We start from the raw sequence: 20268 nt of genomic DNA on the forward strand, positions 1-20268 counted from the left end.
CCGCCGGGGCGCGGAGCCGCGGACACGCAGGGGCTGTCCGGCGGCTGCCCCCGCGGGTCGAGGGGCCCCGGAGCAGCGGGCTGTGGAGGTGCAAACGGCCTGCGAACAGGCTGACCGCAGTGCCCCCGACCTCGGTAGCATCTGGGAGCTGACAGACGCCTGGGCTGTGTGACACCGGTGGTGGCCGCAGCACCTGTGCGCAGCCAAGGGGGTAGGACGGCACATGGTACAGCCGGTCACTGCTGCTGGAACACAGCTCTGAAGGGTTTGTCTGACCGGCCCCCATGGGGGTACCAGAGCACTTGCTATGCTGTGCCAGCCTGAAATTCTGGTGCCGTGTCGGTCACCCAGCAACTAAGGGACAGATCGAGCTGTATGCCCAGCTGGCTTTCAGCAGATCCACTGGGATGTTTCATTTCCACTCCAATCATTTGAGGCAGAATTCCGTGATTGATGTTCACCCTTTTAGGACTAAAGAAAAGGGAAACGACGGATAATCTCAAATGCTCATAGAAAAGTAGCGTTTCTGGAGCAAAACCACTCCAGTGTGCTAGTTGCCTTCGAGTTCCTTGTTTCTTAGCGTTACGATACACTATTTTCCCTCTTTGCAGTTCCCCGTTCACCTAAGGCAGGTGCTTGGACTTAACTGAGAAACATGAACGGCGAAAAATACAGAGAGGGACTGGTACAGGGAAAATGGACATACAAATGGTCAGAATAGCTAGAGCAGAGGTGATAACGCCTCTGCTGATAGGCGTCCTTGCTGAGGGAATGCCAGGGTATTACGCCGCATACCTTTTAAAAGGGAATAAAAGGAATTTTTTAAAAGGAAATCGCAGTTTACTCCCGACATCAAAGTGCTAACCCAAATATCTGCTTTTTCATGCAGGCGCAGTAACCCCTGTCTGACCATCTTAGAGCTCTACGCCCGTTATGACCTTACACACCAAAGGGACTGATTATGCCCTAGCAGTGCATGCACCGTGACCCGCAGCCCCTTTACCACTCCACCAGCCGCACCTCCATACATGACTAGAGCCGTGGCCTACGCGTCGAGCCACTTTATTTTGGGAAGCATGCCTTAAACTGGGCTTCCAAATCACTCCCCACCTGGGCATGCGAAAGCCTTAACGGCAAGGTCATAATGCTGTCATCGCCGCAGTTTTAGGAGGGGGGAGGCTTGTGCCTCTCGGACGCTTCCTATACCTACATTTGTCTCCAGAATAAAAAACTAAATATATGAATAAGAAAAAAAAAGCAGCAGCGGAACAGAGGAATATACAGGCCCGCAGGATCAACGAGGTACCGCCGTCCTGACCGGTCGACCGGTCCTACGACCCTAATGAAACATCAGTGCTGCCAGCAGCAGCTACTGCCGTGTCCAAAGGAGATGCTAACAATCACCATGAAAAACACTTGAAAATAGTCCGACCGAGCTTTCCCTTCCTCACTGGACCTCTTTGTTTCAGTCTAAGCTAGAGCACAACCTAGCCATCCACAAATACAGGGAGATGCATTAAGATATGCGGTACCTCAGCATTTACTCTATTTTTTTTTTTAATTCTATTTGATTTTATTTTTTTAAAAGTTTAACTGACCCTTCTGGTCACCAACTTTCTTGTGGTTCACTGTAAGGATCACACTCCAAGAACAAAAAAGAAATCTCCAAGCTTTGATAGAGACTCTGGATGAAATTAAGAACTTCAAACCCCAGATTTTTGAAAAGAAAAACAGATGTCCTGTTTGTTGAGTATAAATAACTCGGTACGTGGAAGCCTTTTCTTTTACGCTGCATTAAATTTTATTTAATGCTGGGTGCATTTGAACAGTAAAAAAAAAAAAAAAAAAAAAAAAAAAAAAAAAAAAAAAGGAAAAAGAAGGAGGAGGCAGCAAAATATGTGGGTGACAAACCTCTAAATCTTTTCCTCTCTCGAAAGAGAAAGAAATAGGCAGACGGGAAACCCTTCATCTAGATGAAAGAGCTCAGTGTGTTTCCTAGCAGACCTGGCGAGCCTGCCCTGGTCAGCGCGGCGGCGAGGGGGCTCAGCAGCCGCCACCGGGGCGGGGGGGAGAGGCGGGCGGGAGAAGCGGCCGCGGGTCCGGCCCGCAGCTCCCGGCGCGGGGCGCACAGGCAGGTGCCCGTCGGCGGGGTTCGGCCCCGCACGGCCCCGCACGGCCCCACGCAGCTCGGAGCGGCCCCAGGCTGACTTACGTGAGGACGTAGTTGACGCTGACGATGCAGTGCGGGCGGGAGGAGCGGCTGTTGTGCACGATGGTGGCGTAGCTCTGCACCCACACCCAGCCGCCGTGCTTGGCTAGGAAGCGGTAGTACTTGGTGGTCACTTGCCCTTTCACCAGCACTGCGGGGACAAAGCGGGGAGAGCCTCAGCGCGGCTCCCTCCTATAGTTGGATCAACCCCGGGAAGGGGGCGCACGCTCCCCCCAGACCCCTGTAGGCGACGAGAGGGGTTAGGAACCCTTTAGCATCACATGGGAAACCGACAGGAACAGAACCACCCCTGGGCAAGGGTGACCCCCGGTTGGGGGGTTGATGTCAGTAGCTGAGATCGTTATCAAAGGCTACTCGGAGAGATTGGTGGGGCAGGGCGGCAGAGGCGAGAAGAGTGGCAACGGGGGACGAATCCTACGGACTCACCCCCATCCTGACATATCCTCATCGAGATTTAATTCTATAAATCTGTATTTGAGTTTTATCTCTTCTCGTTACATTCTCTGAAAGGAAACTTACCGGAAATTAATATCCTTTTTATTCATCTATCCATGTATTAATGTCATGATGATATCAAAATAGAATAAAGAACATCTCTCTGAATCAGGCCCACTACTGCAGTCAAAATTAGATACACAGATAAGATTTGTGAGATTGGGTGGAAGTGGAACAAAAGGTATTTGAATTTCACTGGCATGGTTTTTTGGAGCAAGAAAAAAGGGTTTTCCTAATCAGAATTTGAAGTGAATGGAGCTCCTAAGGTTTGGGCAGGGCAGTGCTTGTCCTACAACCAGGAGATGAGAATGGAAAAATAGCTTTTCATTGCCAATCTCCCTCCATGTCCTTCTCCCTCCAACTTGTAGTTCAGTCTGTATCTAACCTTGATTAACTAGATGCAGATAGATAGATGCTTATTCTGCCCTCCAGTGAGCTGGCTTTTCCCGTTCCGACCTAGAGGTAAATCCCAGCAACCCCAAAGTTCTTCTGCAGAGGGAGAAGAGGGGGGGGGCAGGGTCTTTAACAAGAACACCATCTCCTTACACAAGTGATGTGCGCAACGCAGGTGGAAGGTGTCACAGCCGTGGACGTGGTGGTAAAGGGTCTTCTCTATCAAGTCCTGGGGCTCATAACCTGTTAGTTCAGCTACCCTGCGAGAGACATAAGCAGCAAATATAAGTGGGTGAGAGGACAGGAGAGGAGGCCCGGGGGAGAACAAGGGAGGGGCTAGGAGAATAGATTTAGAAATAACCCCAGCTCTACCTGGAATCTAAGAATATGAGCTTCATGTCTAGGCTGGCCCGAAACATGAACATATTGCTGTGGAGCTTGATCTCCGTCACGGCGCTGGGCGGCAGAGAGTGGCCCACGGCGACCAACCCAACGTTTTGGTAGCAGCCATCGAAGGGGGACATATCCAGGCTGTACTGGCGGATTTTCAGGTACCCGCTGCAGTGAATGACCTGCCGGAGACACAGGAAAGCTTGGCGGCTGCCTAGTAGGGGGGAAGGGGGTGCTGAGACGGGCGTCCCTCCCCACGAAGAGGGCCCGGACAACCGGTGCCGATGAGGCTGCCGGGTTCCCGAGAGTCGCTGTCCCGCGTCTCCGCACTGGCAAAGCGGCACTGGCTGCGGGTTTTCTACAGTTCTATCGGGGTTGAGTTCTTCCCCGTACGAGAGTTCAGCGTTGATCTAAGGCCCATTAAAGTCAATGAGATCTTTTTTTCCACTGGCTTAAGTGGTTTTTGGCCCACCTCCTAACTGCTCTTTTATTATTCTTCTAAAAATGAAAGACGCGGAAGTGCCAATCCAGTTACAACTTTGTAATGAGGAGTGTATGCGTGTAAGAGAAAGAGGTTACATGTGTGCGTATGTCATGTGTAAGATATGTATATTATATAGATAGAGCAGGCGCGATCCGTCGCCAAAAAGTATCTTAGGTTTAGGTGTATCTCCTTAATGTATCCATGAAGATGACTGCTGTCTACTTCCACTCTTACTTCTCTATTATTAGGGTGTTTCTTCGTGGAGTTAGTTCAACAGATGTTCTTGGTCTACTGTACATATCCTTGGTTTATAGGTACAACCCGTTCCTCGGCTTTGTTTGGCTGAAAAAGCAGCGAGGAGGTAGGAGAGCAGGGCTGTCCTTACCCAGGAGCCCCGGGCAGAACCGTGTGAAGCACGCGGACAAAACCTTTGACTGGGAGAGCTGCCCCTGCAGCTGACGAGTTACCCAATAAAGAAATAAATTAACCCGGGGCTCCCGTTGTGTCACCTGACAGCTTCCACAGACGCCCCGGGAACCTCAGTGGTTGTGCGAGGTTCGGTTTAAAAACCAAAATAAATAAATCGAAAAAAAGAAACCAAAACAAAAGCAGCCCACGGCGATCTCGATTGCTTGGTTTTGTGGTTTGAGCTCTTCAACCTGAAACTCCGAGAGAAATGAACCACATGAAAGAATCCTGGGCTGGGGCAATCTCGGCGGGCAGAGGGCTCATCCCGACTCCTCTCCCCATTTTCACCGCTCTCCCGGCACAGGGGCACGGAAAGGCTGGTAAGGGGGGAACCAGGTCCTGGCCGCAGGCACGCACCTTGTAGCCCCCGCAGGTCAGGCCCGCGTTCCTCTTGGCCAGGACGCACTTCATCCTCAGGAAAAAGGACCTCTCGATCTCGTACTCTGGGAGGGGGAAAGGCAGAGATGGGGTGAGCTACAGGCTGCGCTGGCTCTGCACGGACCCCTCCTCGACTGCGCGGGCCGGGCGGGGGCGGGGTGCTGTGTACTTTACCCTGCACGAAGTGCGAGTGGTAGGGTTGGTGGGCCGTCAGCACCGCCGTCATCTCATCGTGGTCGGCGGGGTGGATGTACTCGTAAATGCTATTACCGGTCAGCTCTACCTGTGAGAGAGGAGGAGAATGGGGAGGAAGAGGAGGAGAGGGGCTTATCCCCTGCACCGCTCACCGTAGCCTGTCAGTCGCGGGGGGTGGTGCAGGCAACCAGGGGGCTAGTGGGCCCCCACAGCGTACCTGCGACAAGCCCAGGTGCACCGAGGCAGTCTCGGAGATGTACATGATCTTGCCATCTGGAGCCACGACAAATATGAAACCGTCCAACGTCTGCAGAAAAGGGTGAGGGATGGGAATATAAATATATCAGAAGATAGACAGATAGATCCATGAAATACTTGTCCCTCTGATGTATTTTGGCAAACAGGCATCCATGCTCGGGGTCTGATTATTCAAAAAGTTGGAGTGAAATAGGCAAGTCTTGGACAGGAATCTCTCTAAAGCTCCTGGGCCACAGAGATACAATCCACTTCTCAGAGTGGTCGAGCTCAGAAGTAATGTAAAGTGCCTGGGAAGTATCTAAGAAGAGGTCCTGGTTGCTTGGTGATTATTATGTGGGTCCCAGAAATCCTGAATACTCCTATCCTATTTCGAATGTCACTGGGGGTTTAGCACTTGCATATTTCCTAAAGATATTTTAGGCGATCAAAGGAAATCTAAAATTCTCCACAGTGTAAATAAGACAATTTGCCAGGTACATTTCAACAGACATAAATGGGACTCCTGGGTGTGCCGAGAGCAGAATAGACCCCCAAAAGGTAACATGACTCCACTAAAAATGCATGGTCATGGTAACAGCTATTACTCTTTAGTATTGCAGAGCGCTGTGAGTTTTCAGATGTGTCCTGCCTTACTCGTGTCTCTGCAAATTTCTGCGCCCGCTGAGTCCTTCTGTCCAGGACAGCCTTCCCTAACCTGTCTCTAGAGCCTCTACCTGTAACACCATCCTGACCTTCATAACGTTGACGAGACTTGTCACCTTGTTAATAATTTGGGGAAGAGTCATGCCACTGTACCTCGGCACACTGGGACACACTGTGGACCCAGTGTTAGACGATGCTGGGGGAAAGGACCTGGAGGGACCAAATCACAGACCCAGGAAAACACACAACATTCAAATTGTTCCCCTCCTGCCTCCCTTTTTATTAAACACTTGGACAGTTAAAAATTAGTCAAGGTGGCAATTAAAAGCTCAGAAGAGGGAACGATTTCTTTAATCATTAATACCATATGGCTGTCGTTTCCAGGCCAGTACCTGCAAAAGATGGGATCCCAGTTCCCGTCCAACATTATCCAGTGGGCTGGTTCGGCTGGAGTGGCCCCAGGCTTCTCCGAGTCCTTATTTAAGACAAACGAAAAAAAGTAAGGTCAGGAAACGAAAAACTGATTCGTGTGGACCTGATGGAGAGGAACATTTTTTGGTTTCAAATTTTTGCTTGTATCCTCTCTAAAACATGTATACATACAATCTTTGAAAACTAGGTGTGGCTTCATTGCAGATAGAACCCTCTTTTGTGGTTTGTTTTTCTGAGTTTGGTTGTGTTTTGGTTTGGTTTTTTTAAAGGTCTAACTCCTGTGAGAGAAAAACACAAAAATACCTGTTTTGAGTTAACGGTGAAGTTAAGTTTTAAGACGTAAGTGAAATAGCGTCCCAGTTAAAAGGGCTTTTTTGTGCTGCCTTCGGCTACTGGGAACTCGTCCCCTGAACTTCAGGAAAAGCGTCCTAACCTCACGATCCCACAGGCAAGTCACTGTCCGAAGGCACGGACCACCCTTCCTCCTGCCCCACGAAGTCCGTCTTCGGGATTCACCTCCATCCCCATCTCTCTTCCCGCTGCTCCGGTGGGCGGGATGATTCCCTCTGCAGGGAGGGGTGATCTGCCTCCATACAGCTCCCTCCAGAAATGAGTCTCTCCGGACTTGTCTAATGTTTTAGACGCGGCTTGTTTTCCCCTACGCAAAGTGATAAGAAATAAAAGCCAGGTGGAAATTACTTCACCTGAGTAAAAGTATTCATAGGCGATGCCTTTTCACTGTGTTGTTGCTGAAGTAATTTAAACGGGTTAGTTAAAACCTTTGACGCCTAAGCCATGAAATAAGGCCCAGCCTGACACGCACAAACACTAAGATAAAGTGAAAGGGAGGGAAAACATACAAATCCTGATCGATGACTGGGGTGCAGATCGCACGGGGGTGGCGAGACCCGAGCCGGAGGAGTCTGTCCCCCCGCGAGGCGGGTTCGGGAAAGGCAAGACCCCGTTTTCCAGCTATTTCGAGGCAAACAGAGGGCAACCGCGAGCATCCCTCACTGTTGACCGGCTTCACCCAGGTGTTTGCCGGTCCAAACAAAGCCAACGATTTGCTCCGCGCTGTTTGAACGGGGCATCCCAGGGCGGCCCCTGCCTGCCCTCCCCACCGCCGGAGCAGTGCGCCCGCTCGTCTTCGCCTTTCCCTCACTTTTCCCCCCCTTCCCTCGTCCACCTCTTCACAACAACTTGTCTCTTCACCGCTCCTGCATTTCCCTCCTTCCTCCTTAATTTCACAGCCCTACAAAGGCAGGAGCATCTCTCTGGCCTGTCCCTCATCCTACAGCCCCAGCGTGTACCAGGGCGCCAGCCAGAAACAAGCTCCCTTCTGTTTATTCCTCCAAGCCAATTAATGGGGAGCCAGCCACCAGGATGGAGGATCACCTCCGCCCCCTGTATTCGGGAAGGAGACGGCGAATCTTGCACAGCTTCCAGGGAAAGAGAGACAAGCCCTTGTATATTTGTTTTTCTAGAGCTCCTCAGAGGTTTCTCTGCCGGGAAAGCAGGACAGCCCGTTTGTGCAGAGGCGGCTCCTTTCCGCGAGAGAAATCTGAGTGGCAGGTTTCTTTAGTCAGGACTAAATCTGCACTCCTCTCCTAAGATTTAAGTTGCTTATTAATCTGAGTTTACAGCTCTAATTATTCTTCTTCTAAAAAGGAAAATAACCCGACCTCATTGGGTTAATGAACAGCTCACGGGCACTGCAGGTTAACCTCCCGTCCAGGAAGGCGGTTCTTTGCGGGGCACTGAGCTCCTCACTATGTTTCAAATGGAAATCTCGCGCTGCTGGGCTGTGTCTGCTCATAGTTTATAATTAAACGTTTTCACTCGTCTACCTGAACGGGCTTTTTGAAATCCTGTCACATGAGATGATCCTTTGTACTCCCCAGATGTTTCAGGACTTTCAAGTCGGGGACTATTTCTATTCGTTGTCAAGCCCAGCCTCTCCCAAATCGATGGCCTCTCCTGATGCCCCTTAAATATTGTTTTAAAGATTATAAGAGAAAACCTCGTCCATTAATATTCCTTTCCCCCTCGTCTATTCTCTTTAACATCCAGTTTTCTTTTATCGAGGGGGCAAACTGTGATTTCTTGCACTTGACCTACCGCAGAATATTCTGCAAATCCTTTGATTGTCTATTTAAAATAAAACAAGGAAATCAGCTCTCCCTTTTGCTTCAGGATTACGCTTGGAAACAAGATCTAAAGATTCTCTTGTAATTTGGAGAGCCAACAGCATAATAGCTCTGGAATAGAAACAAGCAGCTTTGTGAGCAGAAGGATAACTAAATCGTTTTTAGGCAAAGGATTTTCCCAGTTAAAGTGGCCGAAGACAAAGCAAAACATAATCTATTTTGGAAGATTTCGAAGATATGCCACATTAACCTCAGCAGATAAAATTTGCTTTCTCCCCTGCGTCCCCTCCCCCACCGCAGTCTGGTTTATCATATTTACATAAGTAGTCTTAGAATGGATGTATCTATTATGGATCTAAGGAGCTAGCGAGCTCACATTTCATTTGGAAATAGAGGGAAAGTTTTACTGTTGCTTAATACTTGATGCATTGTAGAACCATTTCCATTTAAATACCCCCGACCCACGGATTACCTCAATGGACTGGCTGCATGGGTTTTGTAATTTCCTGAAAATGAGATTTCGATTTATAAAACAAGAAACCAATTAGTAACCAAATGAGGCGAAGTAGATCCACTAAAATTGACCTAATCCCACAGGTACCATTTAGGCCAGTTCTTGGCGAATGAATGATGAGTAACCGTCTAACACAAGCTCAAGGCATCATCCAGCTGTGTTATTCAAGGAGAAAAAAAAAAATAGATGGATCGAGCTTTTATTTCAGAATGAATTTGATACTCTTGACAAAATATAGATTATAGGCTCCTGCCTAAAAATCTCTTCCACTCAAGGAATTTTTTTCCTTAGAAAATAAACTATTTGTGCCACAAGAAACTGTCCACTATCACGAGGGAAGGGGGGGGAGGGGGAGGAAGTTGGAAAAAAAAAAAAAAAGAAAGAAAGAAAATAAATAAAGGCGTTTTAGCCAGGCTATCGCTTAGTTTGAGAACAACCTCGTTACCCGGCTGCCTGCACCTAGATTGCGCGGAACCTATGCAGAGCGATCGTGCTGACTCATCATTTCTCCCAGCATTTTCCAATGGAAAACCACTGCGCTTTCCACGTCAAAAAGCGTGTCCATCGGTTTCATGGGCTCACTACACCGGTGGGTCCCTGTGAAATGCTTTCTCCCCACCTAGCCATGCCCACCCCCGGCACTGGGCAAGCCTCTCCGCACCGCCAGCCTGTCCCCCACTCCGGGCTTACGGCCAGACCCGGTGCGCTGGACTGACTTGGCCCTGTCCTTCCTTCCCCTCATCTTTTGATTGATGCAAGTCTTGATGTCGGCAGCCAATGGAACCAGGGGCTGGGTGGGCACCGTCCCTACCCAGTGGCGATACTGTCGCAAGAAGCTCCTCTGTGCCACGGAAGGGGGAAGAGATTCCTCAGTCATTTCTAATTTGATCTAGGCAAAGACGGCGGAAGGCTGGCGCAGGGAAATGAGACGCCAAGAGGCCGAGGCAGCTCCTTGGCCCTGGTTGATCTCCGGGTTACTTGTCCCTCTGTGAGCATCTGCAGAGCAGAGCCCATCTAGACCCCCTCCTTTGTCTGGCAATACCAAAGGGGGGCGGAGGTGGCCGGTGGGGGTGGGGTGGCCAGAAGATGCAAGCCCTTATCTACTTTGTGCTGGTTTGCCGGCTTTTAAAAGCAGTTACTGCGATTTCCCCAACGGAGTCTCCATCATGAAACCTCAGCACAATCCGGATTCACGGTCGCGAAAGCAACGGCAGAGTCCCCGTTTAAAAGCACTTAGTGGAGAACCCATCCTGAGCTCCACACCCGCTTCTCTGGGGGCCAGACTTGGAGAGCAGCTACATCGGGGGGCATGGAACCCCTGGGCACCCCACCGGGGGCTTACCCATGTCTGGCCGCACCACCCCGCACAGCCCGGCGAGGCCCACGGAAGCCGGGCACGGTGGGTAGATGCTGGCTTGAAGACGAAGCCCCCGTATCCAGGGAGTTTTCTCCTGTTGCTGTGGATGTGCAGAGGGAGAGGCTCAGGGGGCTCGCCCAGAGGCAAACCGCTGCTGCAGGGCAACGCTGGGCGCCGGCCCGGTGGGGCAGCCGCAGGGACTCTTCTCTAATCTGGGTCTAAGCAGGTCCACCTCGCGTTCCTCTTCCAGGAGTTTCTCCAAACTCCCTCTCTGAGCAGAGGACCCCGCCGTCGCGCTTCCGGATCTACCCGGAGACTCCCGGAGGCCGTGGCCCGGGGACGTCTCCGCTCGCTTTTGTTTCGCCGCGTTTTCTTTGCCCTTTTGACAGCCGCTCTCTGGTTATTAAAGAAGGAGGAGCACCAGTTCGCTCCTCGCCCGCGGGTGTCGGGGGGGATGTTGACCCCGCGGAGGAGCGGGATGCAGGAACCCCGGCCACCTCTGCCTTGGGGCTCGCCCCTTCCCCTCAGCCCCGACAGCCGCCCTGGCCGTGCTGGGCAGGCCGAGGAGGGGCGGCTCGGGCACGGACACCGGCTTCGTGCAACCTGCCCAGAAAAGCCGCTCCAAAGCGGGAACGGGCATGTCACCTCCTTGCGCGGCTCCTCAAGCAGCACCTTCCCTGCCTCCCGCTGCCAGTCGCCAGCACTGTTGCCGCCTTAACACCCGGGGAGTTTGCTCTGGGGAGAAGCGAGGCACGGGAATTTTTGGGGGACAATGAGGCAGGACAGTTCGGGCACCATCTCCAACATGGTCATTCTCCCTCGCTGTCCAGGGAAAATATCAAATAACAGCTCCGGGAGCCACGGGAACAGAAACTGCACGCCCTAGTCACCGGCAAGCCAAAAGGCAACTGGATGTTTTATCGAGGAATTAGCTTGATTCGATTAACCATTTAATTAAACCGTCTGCCGCCAGCGCTCCGTTCTGCCATCGCCTAAAGCCCGACAAGGCTGATTTCTCAGTTAATTTAACAGGCAGTGGTTAATGATAACTCAAAATCTCGGCCAAATTAGGCTTCTGTGAGGGACTGGGTCGCCGTCGGAGGGCTGAAATAGAATAAGCTATGTTAAAAAAAAAAAAAAAAAAGCTGCTCACTTCCAACTGCCTGCAGATGCCATTAGCAAGGTTTTGTAAAGATTTATTGTCTCGGTAAATCACATGTGTTCATTTGAAGCATAGATAAGTTAGCATCCCGCTTTCTTTATAAAAATAATAATAACAGGAAGGAAAAGCCCTATTGACTAAACAAACAACCCTATTAAGAAAACGGTAGTGGAAGTAATGCCGAAGCTGTTTCACTCTAGAAAGAAATACCAGGATTTTGGCACACACAGGGTAACGGAATTGCGCTTTGAAATGCAAACAAACGGAACCATGCCCAAATTGGAGAGGGGGGGGGAATTAGGGACATTTTCTAGCACCAACTACTTACTCATCTCTACAGAAGACGCAAATTCAAATAGCCCTTATTTCGAAGAAAAAGGGGAGGAAGAATTTGCGCCAATGCACACGCTGTTTATATGCAAGTTGAAAAGTATCCTCCAACATGAAAATGGCCGCATGTTCCCAAAGAAAATACGATTTTCCCCTCTGCTTATCTAAGTATTCTTTCGAATAATAAATCTGTTTTTTTCAACGATCATGCTAGTAGTTTAGTTCTGCACTTCACAGTTTAAGTTCACATCAAACCTGGAATTAAACAGAGATGCAGCGTGGAAAGTAAACTGCAGCTTAAATGAGAAAAACTTCTGTAAGAAAATAAACACTGAAACCTAATGCTCAATCATTTCCCTTTGCAGTAAGAAAAACAGCATTAAATCACCTATCCACGTGGGAAACAGACTTTTTTTTCCTGTTGATCTCTTCCCCCTTTAAAATAAAACAAGGTTAAGGGTTTCAATATTGAAATGTTAACCATCCTGATTCGGCGAAAGTTTATGTAAACTGAGTCTCTGCTTTTGTCTTGAAAATCAAATGTCCCTCCGCGCCAAAAGGATCCATCCTCACTAGGACAGCCTGCAAACCTTCCTCTTCCCTCTTTCTTCCAAGTAAGAAGAATCAGACCGTTAAAGTATTTCTAATAAAAAAAAAAAAAAAAAGAAAAAAAAAAGAAAAAGAAAAACAGCAACAACAAAATGTATTTATTGTGCCACTTGGACTTTTTGTTTGGGTTTTATTAATTTTGTTCCCCCTTCACTTTTGGATACTGCCGAGGGTCAGTGAAGAATTACTCTGCTAGTAATAGCGATTGGATCCTTCTTAACGGAAAACTCTTTTTAGTGCTTCGACACCCTGGAGATTTTTCTACGTATTTTTTGTGTCCACGTCACTTATCATTAATGGTTTAATGTTAAATTGAAATTTTAGTGTTTTGTTATTTTTAATGAACGTTAAATCACGAATTAATATATTAAAAAGTTCTGCTTTAAAAAGGACAAAAAACAAAACCAAAAAAAAGACTAACATTTAAAAATCTTCCCTATTCTCTTCAGAAATTCAGCAGATATTCACTCTTTCCAAAGCTGTCTGATCACCGAAAAGTAATATATGTCTTATAGCTTTCTCCTCCTGAACAGAAGCGTTTTAGCACTGAAAGGATGCGAGAAACCTACGCCACTGAATACTTTTCGTTCTTGACAGTTTTAATCTGCTGGAGACGTAATGAACTGAAATCAAAGGTAGATAGAACAACCCAACAGCGTTTCAATAGCTTGGGAGAACTACACAGCCATTACGAGAGGGAGCTCGTTGGAAAATCTCTGCTCGGTTTATCAAGTTTGTCCGGTGTCATTGGTTGTGGGGTGAGAAGGAAACCTTACGTGTTTGTTCTGTGTGTGATTCTCCCTGCATTTCACTCCTAGAAAACTCTTGTTTCCAAAATGAACCCGAAATCTACCCACTTTGTCTCTCTATAGGGACCTCTCAGACATAAAAATATGCAGACAAGCGCATACCGATTCTCTCCGCCCTGTCCCCAGCCCCGCGTGTGCGCGGTGATGAGGAGTGTATATCTTTCTGTACGTGGTTATTTACAATCAGCCCTATGCAAGCACTCTCCGGGCAGATGGAAATTCGCTCTTGTACCGGGGAGAGGGGATGTGAGTTACTCTGGAAGTGCAGCTTGCTCTTAGGGAGACAACGGTTCTCTATTCTGACTCCTCCAAGATCTCTTTAAATGTACCGCATGACACTTCGCCGTGCTCCTGAGCCTCCTGCTACTCATCTCCAGCCCTTTGACCAACTCGTCGGTCTGTCCCAACGAGTTGTATCGCTTTCCTCCCCAGGGAAATACAAGCAAACGGACCCCCATTACATCCATCCAACATCCCTACCCTGTCTCCTCCTTTCAGAAAGGCTTATCCTTTCCGTGCGTCATTTCCCCGACTGACACTACCTTGTTCTTCCTTCCCAGCGAAGTGATGACTTTCTTTTCTGAGTGGGGACACTGGGAGACCAGAATAGCACCCCTTTTCCTGGCCTCCCTCCTCCCCGCCGCAGCCGGACAAGCACAGGCACACCGCACCGGGAGCCCAAGCCTCTCCCGCCGGCTTCCCGGAGCCCACTCCTTCCCCCGGGGTCCCGGGGAAAATCACCTGGGCTCGGCTCCCGCATGGCCAGGCACGGCCGCAGTGCCTGAAGGCCGCTCGTGGGCGACTCGCTCGTGTTTATTCGCGACGAGTGCAGGGAAACCCGCGGGGCTGGGACCGGGCCGCGCTCCGCTCCCACCCGCCTCCACGGGAAGTACGTGGGAGGGCGAAGGAGCCCGCGGAGAAGCCGCCCGGCCCCACGCCACGCCGCGGTCCCGCTCTCGGGGCTTCGCGCCCAGCCCGCAGCGCGCCCACGCCCGCGGCCCTGCACGGCCCCGGGGGAGGACGGAGGGCGGTGGTCCCGCGTGGATGTGCCGCCCGCCCGGCGCCGGGCCTCCCGCGGCAGCGCCTCCAGGGGCGAGCCCTTCCGTGCCTGCTCGCTGCCTCTCTTTTTAATTTGCAGTTTGCCTTTAATGAGACTGCGAGGGCTCCGCTGCCCCCCGAGCCCCGCTCAGCCGCCCTTTCTGTCTCCGCACTCAAATTAGCATCTGCTGCGGCCGGCAGCGGCCCCGGCGCGCTTCGCCGCACGGTTCCCCAGGGCATTTAGGCATCCTGCGCTGCCACCGAGGGACGAGGATCAGCTATTCTTCTTTTCCCATGATTACTCACAGCCTACAAGCAACACCATATGCTTCTTCTGATCAAACAACCCGCTACATAGGCACCAGTAATTGACGAGACCTGCTCGAAATCACGCAGAAAGGTAGCCTACTGAGACCGCAGGAGTTGACAAATCATTGCTAATAATCCTTTTAGGAACATCATGGGCATCAGGGTTTGCAATAGCTTTATTTTTATAAAGTATGCGCTGACAGTATAAAGGACAACTCGGTCGCCTTTGAAACAGAAGACTGTCCCGCATAATGATCTTCAAGGTGGCAGATCACATAGAAGAGGAAAGTGGATTGATGAAGGCTTTAATTATTATTATTTTTAAAGGTTTCATTTAACCCCTTCTTGGTTATAAGTGACTCGGACATATGGAAAATTGTTTAAAGAAATGGTAAGATGCACTGAATTGGAAATTACTGCTGTGGACTTTAGGTATAAGCATTCATAAGTAACCTGGAGCAGGGGGGGAATTATCCCCGCCCCCCGTCCAAATGACTGCCACATTGCATATTTATTTTTAAAAAGTAGAATTAATACCAATGGTCCACCAATTTTATCTGAAAATATAAAATAAAATAAAAAAAACAAAAAACAAACAAACCAAAACAGGCAAACAAACCAACCTCCACAAAACTAAAGCAAAACAAAACTAGGGCATATACACACTCTTGATTTGTAAAAAAAGTACAGACCAACCGCGTCGAGATACAGCTACAGAAAACACAGGGGGACATAGCTGTATTATGTTGTTTCTTATATACACACACTTTTCAGCAAAAGTAATAGCGAATTTTGTATTAGATTGGGAGAAGGAAAAAAAAAAGCTCTTGATGCTTTTTGTTTCATACAGATGGAATTCCATAGAGTTGATTTAAATAAAAAGTTAATGAAACATTTTTTATTTTTTCCCCTATAGAACCAGTAGAGTGAGAACATAGAAAAAACTTTATTCTGACTCTCTTAACTTCGTGCTGTTTGTTTTTCTTGGCAGCCGATTTAGAAGCCCCAAGATGGTCGCTTTAAATCCTAATTCTACTTAAAAGCAAAAGACACGAGAAATTTTAGGATGCTTAAGACTTCTTTCGCTAGACAGGCGGGACTGTTGCTGCTGCCGTGGAAGTCAACGCGAAGTTTACTTTTGCCTGTTGAGGAGAATCAGGCCCAGGCTAGGACTCTGGTTTTGCAGTACTGGGTGGACAGGGGGGTTTGATGTCTGGGTGCAAAACTCCTGTTAAAAATTTCCGAGGTCTATTAAAGCCCTCAAACTGCCCTAGTGATCCTCAGAACGAAACACGGCACATTGATGATGCGATTCGGAGTGCTTGACTTATTTATTTAGCGTGTGTGTGAGCACGCCTGTATGCGTGTCCTGTACCTGTACACCGCACCTTTGCTCGATAGTTGAACTAAGGCTTTAGGACTTTGCATAGACTTATGTAAATATTTACCCATATACTAACTGCCCCACAGGATCTCTATAAATAGGGGTGAATCATTCCCTCTTTCGCCACGCGTGTGCTTGGCGGGGGATGCACATCTTACTGGGAGTCTAAGGAAAAAGAAAACACGGGTTTGCAGCAGAGCTCAGTGCCTTCAAGTATTGACAAAAGCATCGTAAGTCCCCAAACAGACCTGTCATAGGAACTAAAGGGAAAGTATTTACAACAGAGAAAAGTGACAGCGGAGAGCACTCTGTCTCCGAGCACACCACCTCATCGTTTTTATCTTCTTTTTTAAGGTAAAAGTGATAAGCGACACCTGGATAGGAATGAAAATAGAGGCGAATAGGCATTCTCACCTACCTTCTGGGAAAACCACCCTCATTTTTAAATAGCTGGTGGTGAGTCTGATTATGGATGCTTTGTCCAGCTGAGAGGTGATAGCGGAGGGCAGGGGTAGTAATTTAGCCAGTTCATAAAATTCACTGTTTTCTTTCTCCCGTCTAGTCCGGGCAGCATTTTTGGACTTCTCTTTCATTGTGTTTTTTATCCCCTTCTTTGCTACAATTTAGACTCCAGGCATTCATCCAAAGGTGAAAGGGAAACTCAGCTGCAATTCATCTCTCCGGAGCATCAGGCAGCGATTCTGAATGCGTCCACTACTCTGAGAAACGGTTCTGTTGTGTAAAATGCAAACAAGTATTGAAGAGCAGAGAGGTGTTCTTAAAAAAAAAAAAAAAAAAGTATATATTCTCTGAAAAGCAGAGTCAATCGGATGGCAAAGGCATTTATCCAATGCAGCTCAGCACTCCAAGCAACTGGAGTAAAAAAAAAAAAAAGAAAAAACAACAAAAAAAAACCCCACTAGAAATTTGAGGCACCAGGCAACCAAACGACATATATCTGGCCTTTTTTCCTACTCGTGGCGGGCAGCAGAGCTCCTCGGAAGAGGGTCATAGTAATCCCGTTTCTTCCCGTTGTCCACTGTCAATCCGAGGGCAGAACGCCCGGCCGCGAGCTGCCTCCCAGAAAGCTGGGTGACTTCCCGGGAGCCTCTCTCTGTGAAGACAACAGCAGTCCTGAAATAAGAGAGCCGGCACAAACCGCCGCAGCAGAGCCGCGAGAAATAATCAACAATCAGCCTTCGGTGGGTGTAGTATTTTCTCCCACCAGAGGGGAAATTAAAAAAAAAAAAAAGTGTTCCCATCTAGCGTGCCCACGGAGAAGCCTGCCCTGCACTCTCCTCCCACAGCCCTCGCACTCCCCAGCCCAGGTGTGCACTGCATGGCCAGAATGAAACCGCGGCAGAAGCCAGTCCCCGGCTCCCGGCACAGGCGTTACCGGTCTCGGTGATGCCAGGGCTGCGCCGTCCCCTCCGCTCTCCCTCAGGCCGGCACCGCAGGGGCGGCCAGACCTTCCCGCGCTGCGTGCTGCCAGCCCCGCAGTGGGAGAAACATTTCCAATCACGGAGTATTTTTGCTTGTTTTCCCTTTTTTCTTTCTTTTTCTTTTTTTTTTTTCCCATTTTTTTTCTTTTAAATTTCCCCTCTTCTCGCCTACTCTCCTCGTTCTCCGGCTGGGGTCGGGGGGATGGCTGGGGTGTCTACCTCAGCTGCACGCTAGCCAGGGGAGGCACGCTCTGCCCAGCCCTGCCCCGAGCCGGAATCCACCCAAACATCACATTTTTCTAACCAAATTATCTTTTTTTTTTTTTTTTCTCATTTTCCACCGTGGGGAAGCGACCCACAGCCTAGTTCCCGCACATCACTGCGGCTCTTCGCTGCGGCTGGCAGCTTGTGGTGGGTTGTGATCTTCTTTTTACCTACCTTCAGTCCCTTAGCCCGGCAGCCTGCAGAGAGCTCTCCCGGGGTGAGAAGCCCAACTCTTTAATTGGCTCATTAATGGCACGGGGAAAAGTTTGCGCCTGTCACTGCTCCTCGCACCGATGGGCAGACAGACATTGCCGCCTCCCCATCCCCTTTATCGGCTCCCAGGCTCTCCGTCTCACATAATGGGGGGTGGGGTGGGGTAGGGTGGGGTAGGGGGACGAGGTTGGTATTAATGAAGAATCCCTAATTTGCGGCTGAGAAATGCCTAATAACTTCTTGATGGCTAAAAGCCTTTTAGCACAACTTCATTTTTCCCCAACCCCCCCCCCGTCTCCTCCCCCCGGGCAGGGCCCGCCCTCGGTGCCACTCACGGACCCGCCTCGCCTCCCATTGGCCGCCACCGCCCGCCCTCGGCCGCCCACTGGTGGAGGGGCGGTGACGTCACACGAACGCATCTCCCTCCCCTCTCTCCCCTTGCTCCCCGTGTCCGCCCTCTGACCTGGCGGCGCAGCCGGGGGGGAACGGGGACACACGGACACACACACCCCCCACGCACACGCCTTCCCCCGCGCGTACCTGTTAGGGGCTTATTTTTGTTAAGGTGGGTATTTTGGCCGTCGCCTGTCCGCTTGGCACCGGAGGCGAGAGGCCGAGGTCCCACGGGACCTCAGAGTTGTGAGGATCGCCGCAGTTTTACACATCCCCCTTCCCCCAAATTCTCCACCCCAAAAGTCCATCGAACGAGTGGTCCTGCTTGGGAGAAATGAGCTGCGGTCACGTCTCCTGCGCCCACGACCCCCTCCCCACCTTTAGCCGTATGCTTTTCAGCCCTCGGGCTGATGCGCTGTGGGACAGCTTGAACCGAGTCGTGCGGGGGGGCGAGAGGAGAAGGATGGAGGAAGATTTTAACTAGTTTTCTTGATACACGCTGGAAAAAAAATCCGAAATATCCCACGAACAGACAAAAAAAAAAAAAAAAAAGAAGAGAGAAACCCCAGACCCAAACCCGAATTCTCCTACAACAGGAGACAGAAGCACTTTGAAACTGCCCTCGAAGTGAGTGTGGGTTTTTTTTTTGCCCCGGGAAGCAGGACTATACCTAATGTCGCGTATTCCCTGGGAAAAAAAACCAAAACAACACAAAGCAAACAAACAAACAAACAAAAAACTCTAAAAACCAGACTGCTCCTAAAATTGCTGGCTCCTGAAAAGAGTAGATAGAGCAGAGAGAGAGCGCCTAGAGTGGTGGGAGAAGGCTTGTAGAGTCTTCCCTAAAACCATAACGGACTCTCAAAAGGCTGAAATAGTTGCCAAACCAATCGGTGCGAGACTTTGGCTAAAATAGTTATTTAAAATGAAATTGCACTGGCAAGGCAACACTAGGAGTATTTCGAGGAAGACTAAACCGTCTCAGTTTTCGAAAGAAGAAGAACGTCAACCAAAAGAAAAGTAAAAAAAAAAAAAAATAGCCTTTGAAGCACCCCATCCCTTTTGCTCCGCGGCCGGCTGCAGCTCAAAGCGCAGGCTTCCAGTGCCGACTGCCTGTTCGTTGCTTATCACCTTAAATCTCCCCTCGGTTAAAAGCTTTCCCTGTGTTCATTTGGGGAAATAAAGGAAAGACGGGAAGAGAGGCATTCAACAACTCCTCTGGGTGTTCAGGCGTCTACAAGCAGCAGAGAAATGTATCCACGTAGTCTCAAATGTTCTTTTGATTGCCTTGTTTACCGAAGCGACTCTTTGTTAAACAAACACGAATGCAAGGCATTTAGTGAAGGTATGGATTTAAAAAAAAATAAAAAAGAAAGGGGAGGGGGGGAAAGCGCACGCTTCTCCGCCCTCCGTCATGTTGTAAAGCGATCGCTGCTGTGGAGGAAAGTGATACTGAATTTTAAAAAATCTTCCCTGAGTATTACTGCCCTCAGGTGTAAAGTGGGTTTAGGGGAGAAGAAAAAAAAAAATCTTCCTTCTGGTTTTCATTTGAGGTAATTCTCTTGCTAAACGGCACTGTCGTCTCTAGGAGGCTATTTAGACATATGGGCAACAACTGGACTAACACTGTCAGGTAGCTCACCAGTTATTTGTCAACATGAGCTGCAGAGAATGTCTTTCATAACACCCTTGGTTTGGGAAAAATAAATAGATCAGTAGGATACACTTCTGCTAATTTATACCAGGGGACATGAGCATCCACCTTACCAACCCCACATAGCGCCAGTGAAGACCATAGCTCACCGAGGATCCGCTTTCGCGGTGTCCGAGGACTCGGTTTCTTCCCCTCAGCCCGTATGGGTGTCAGCAGCTGCACCGGTTTCCCCTGTGGCCGGGGCCCGGAGGCTCGGGGTCGACGAGCCCTTGTGTAGA

The 20268-nt window shown here is 49.5% G+C and overlaps 1 protein-coding gene across 4 annotated transcripts in view; it reads right to left on the bottom strand.

Annotated features, from left to right (window-relative positions):
* SIM1 (single-minded family bHLH transcription factor 1) overlaps positions 1-18585 on the bottom strand; it is a 54575-nt gene extending 35990 nt beyond the window's left edge. Inside the window, exons 1-9 of one of the 4 annotated variants that reach the window (XM_017818699.1) lie at positions 18484-18585; positions 16443-17138; positions 6326-6408; positions 5251-5340; positions 5013-5121; positions 4818-4903; positions 3491-3690; positions 3272-3378; positions 2213-2360 (exon numbers count right to left, since the gene is read on the bottom strand). In XM_017818699.1, coding sequence (XP_017674188.1) covers positions 2213-2360; positions 3272-3378; positions 3491-3690; positions 4818-4903; positions 5013-5121; positions 5251-5340; positions 6326-6408; positions 16443-16617 — 998 coding nt within the window. In that variant the 5' untranslated portion in view covers positions 16618-17138; positions 18484-18585. Of the gene's footprint in view, positions 1-2212; positions 2361-3271; positions 3379-3490; positions 3691-4817; positions 4904-5012; positions 5122-5250; positions 5341-6325; positions 6409-6798; positions 6892-16442; positions 17159-17904; positions 18211-18483 lie in introns of those variants that run through there. The other 3 variants (XM_017818697.1, XM_017818698.1, XM_017818700.1) reach the window with 3 other exon arrangements.
* Between the last annotated feature and the right edge of the window lie 1683 nt (positions 18586-20268).

This window comes from Lepidothrix coronata, unplaced genomic scaffold, assembly GCF_001604755.1.
Source record: "Lepidothrix coronata isolate B3197 unplaced genomic scaffold, Lepidothrix_coronata-1.0 Scaffold70, whole genome shotgun sequence".
Lineage (NCBI taxonomy): Eukaryota > Metazoa > Chordata > Aves > Passeriformes > Pipridae > Lepidothrix > Lepidothrix coronata.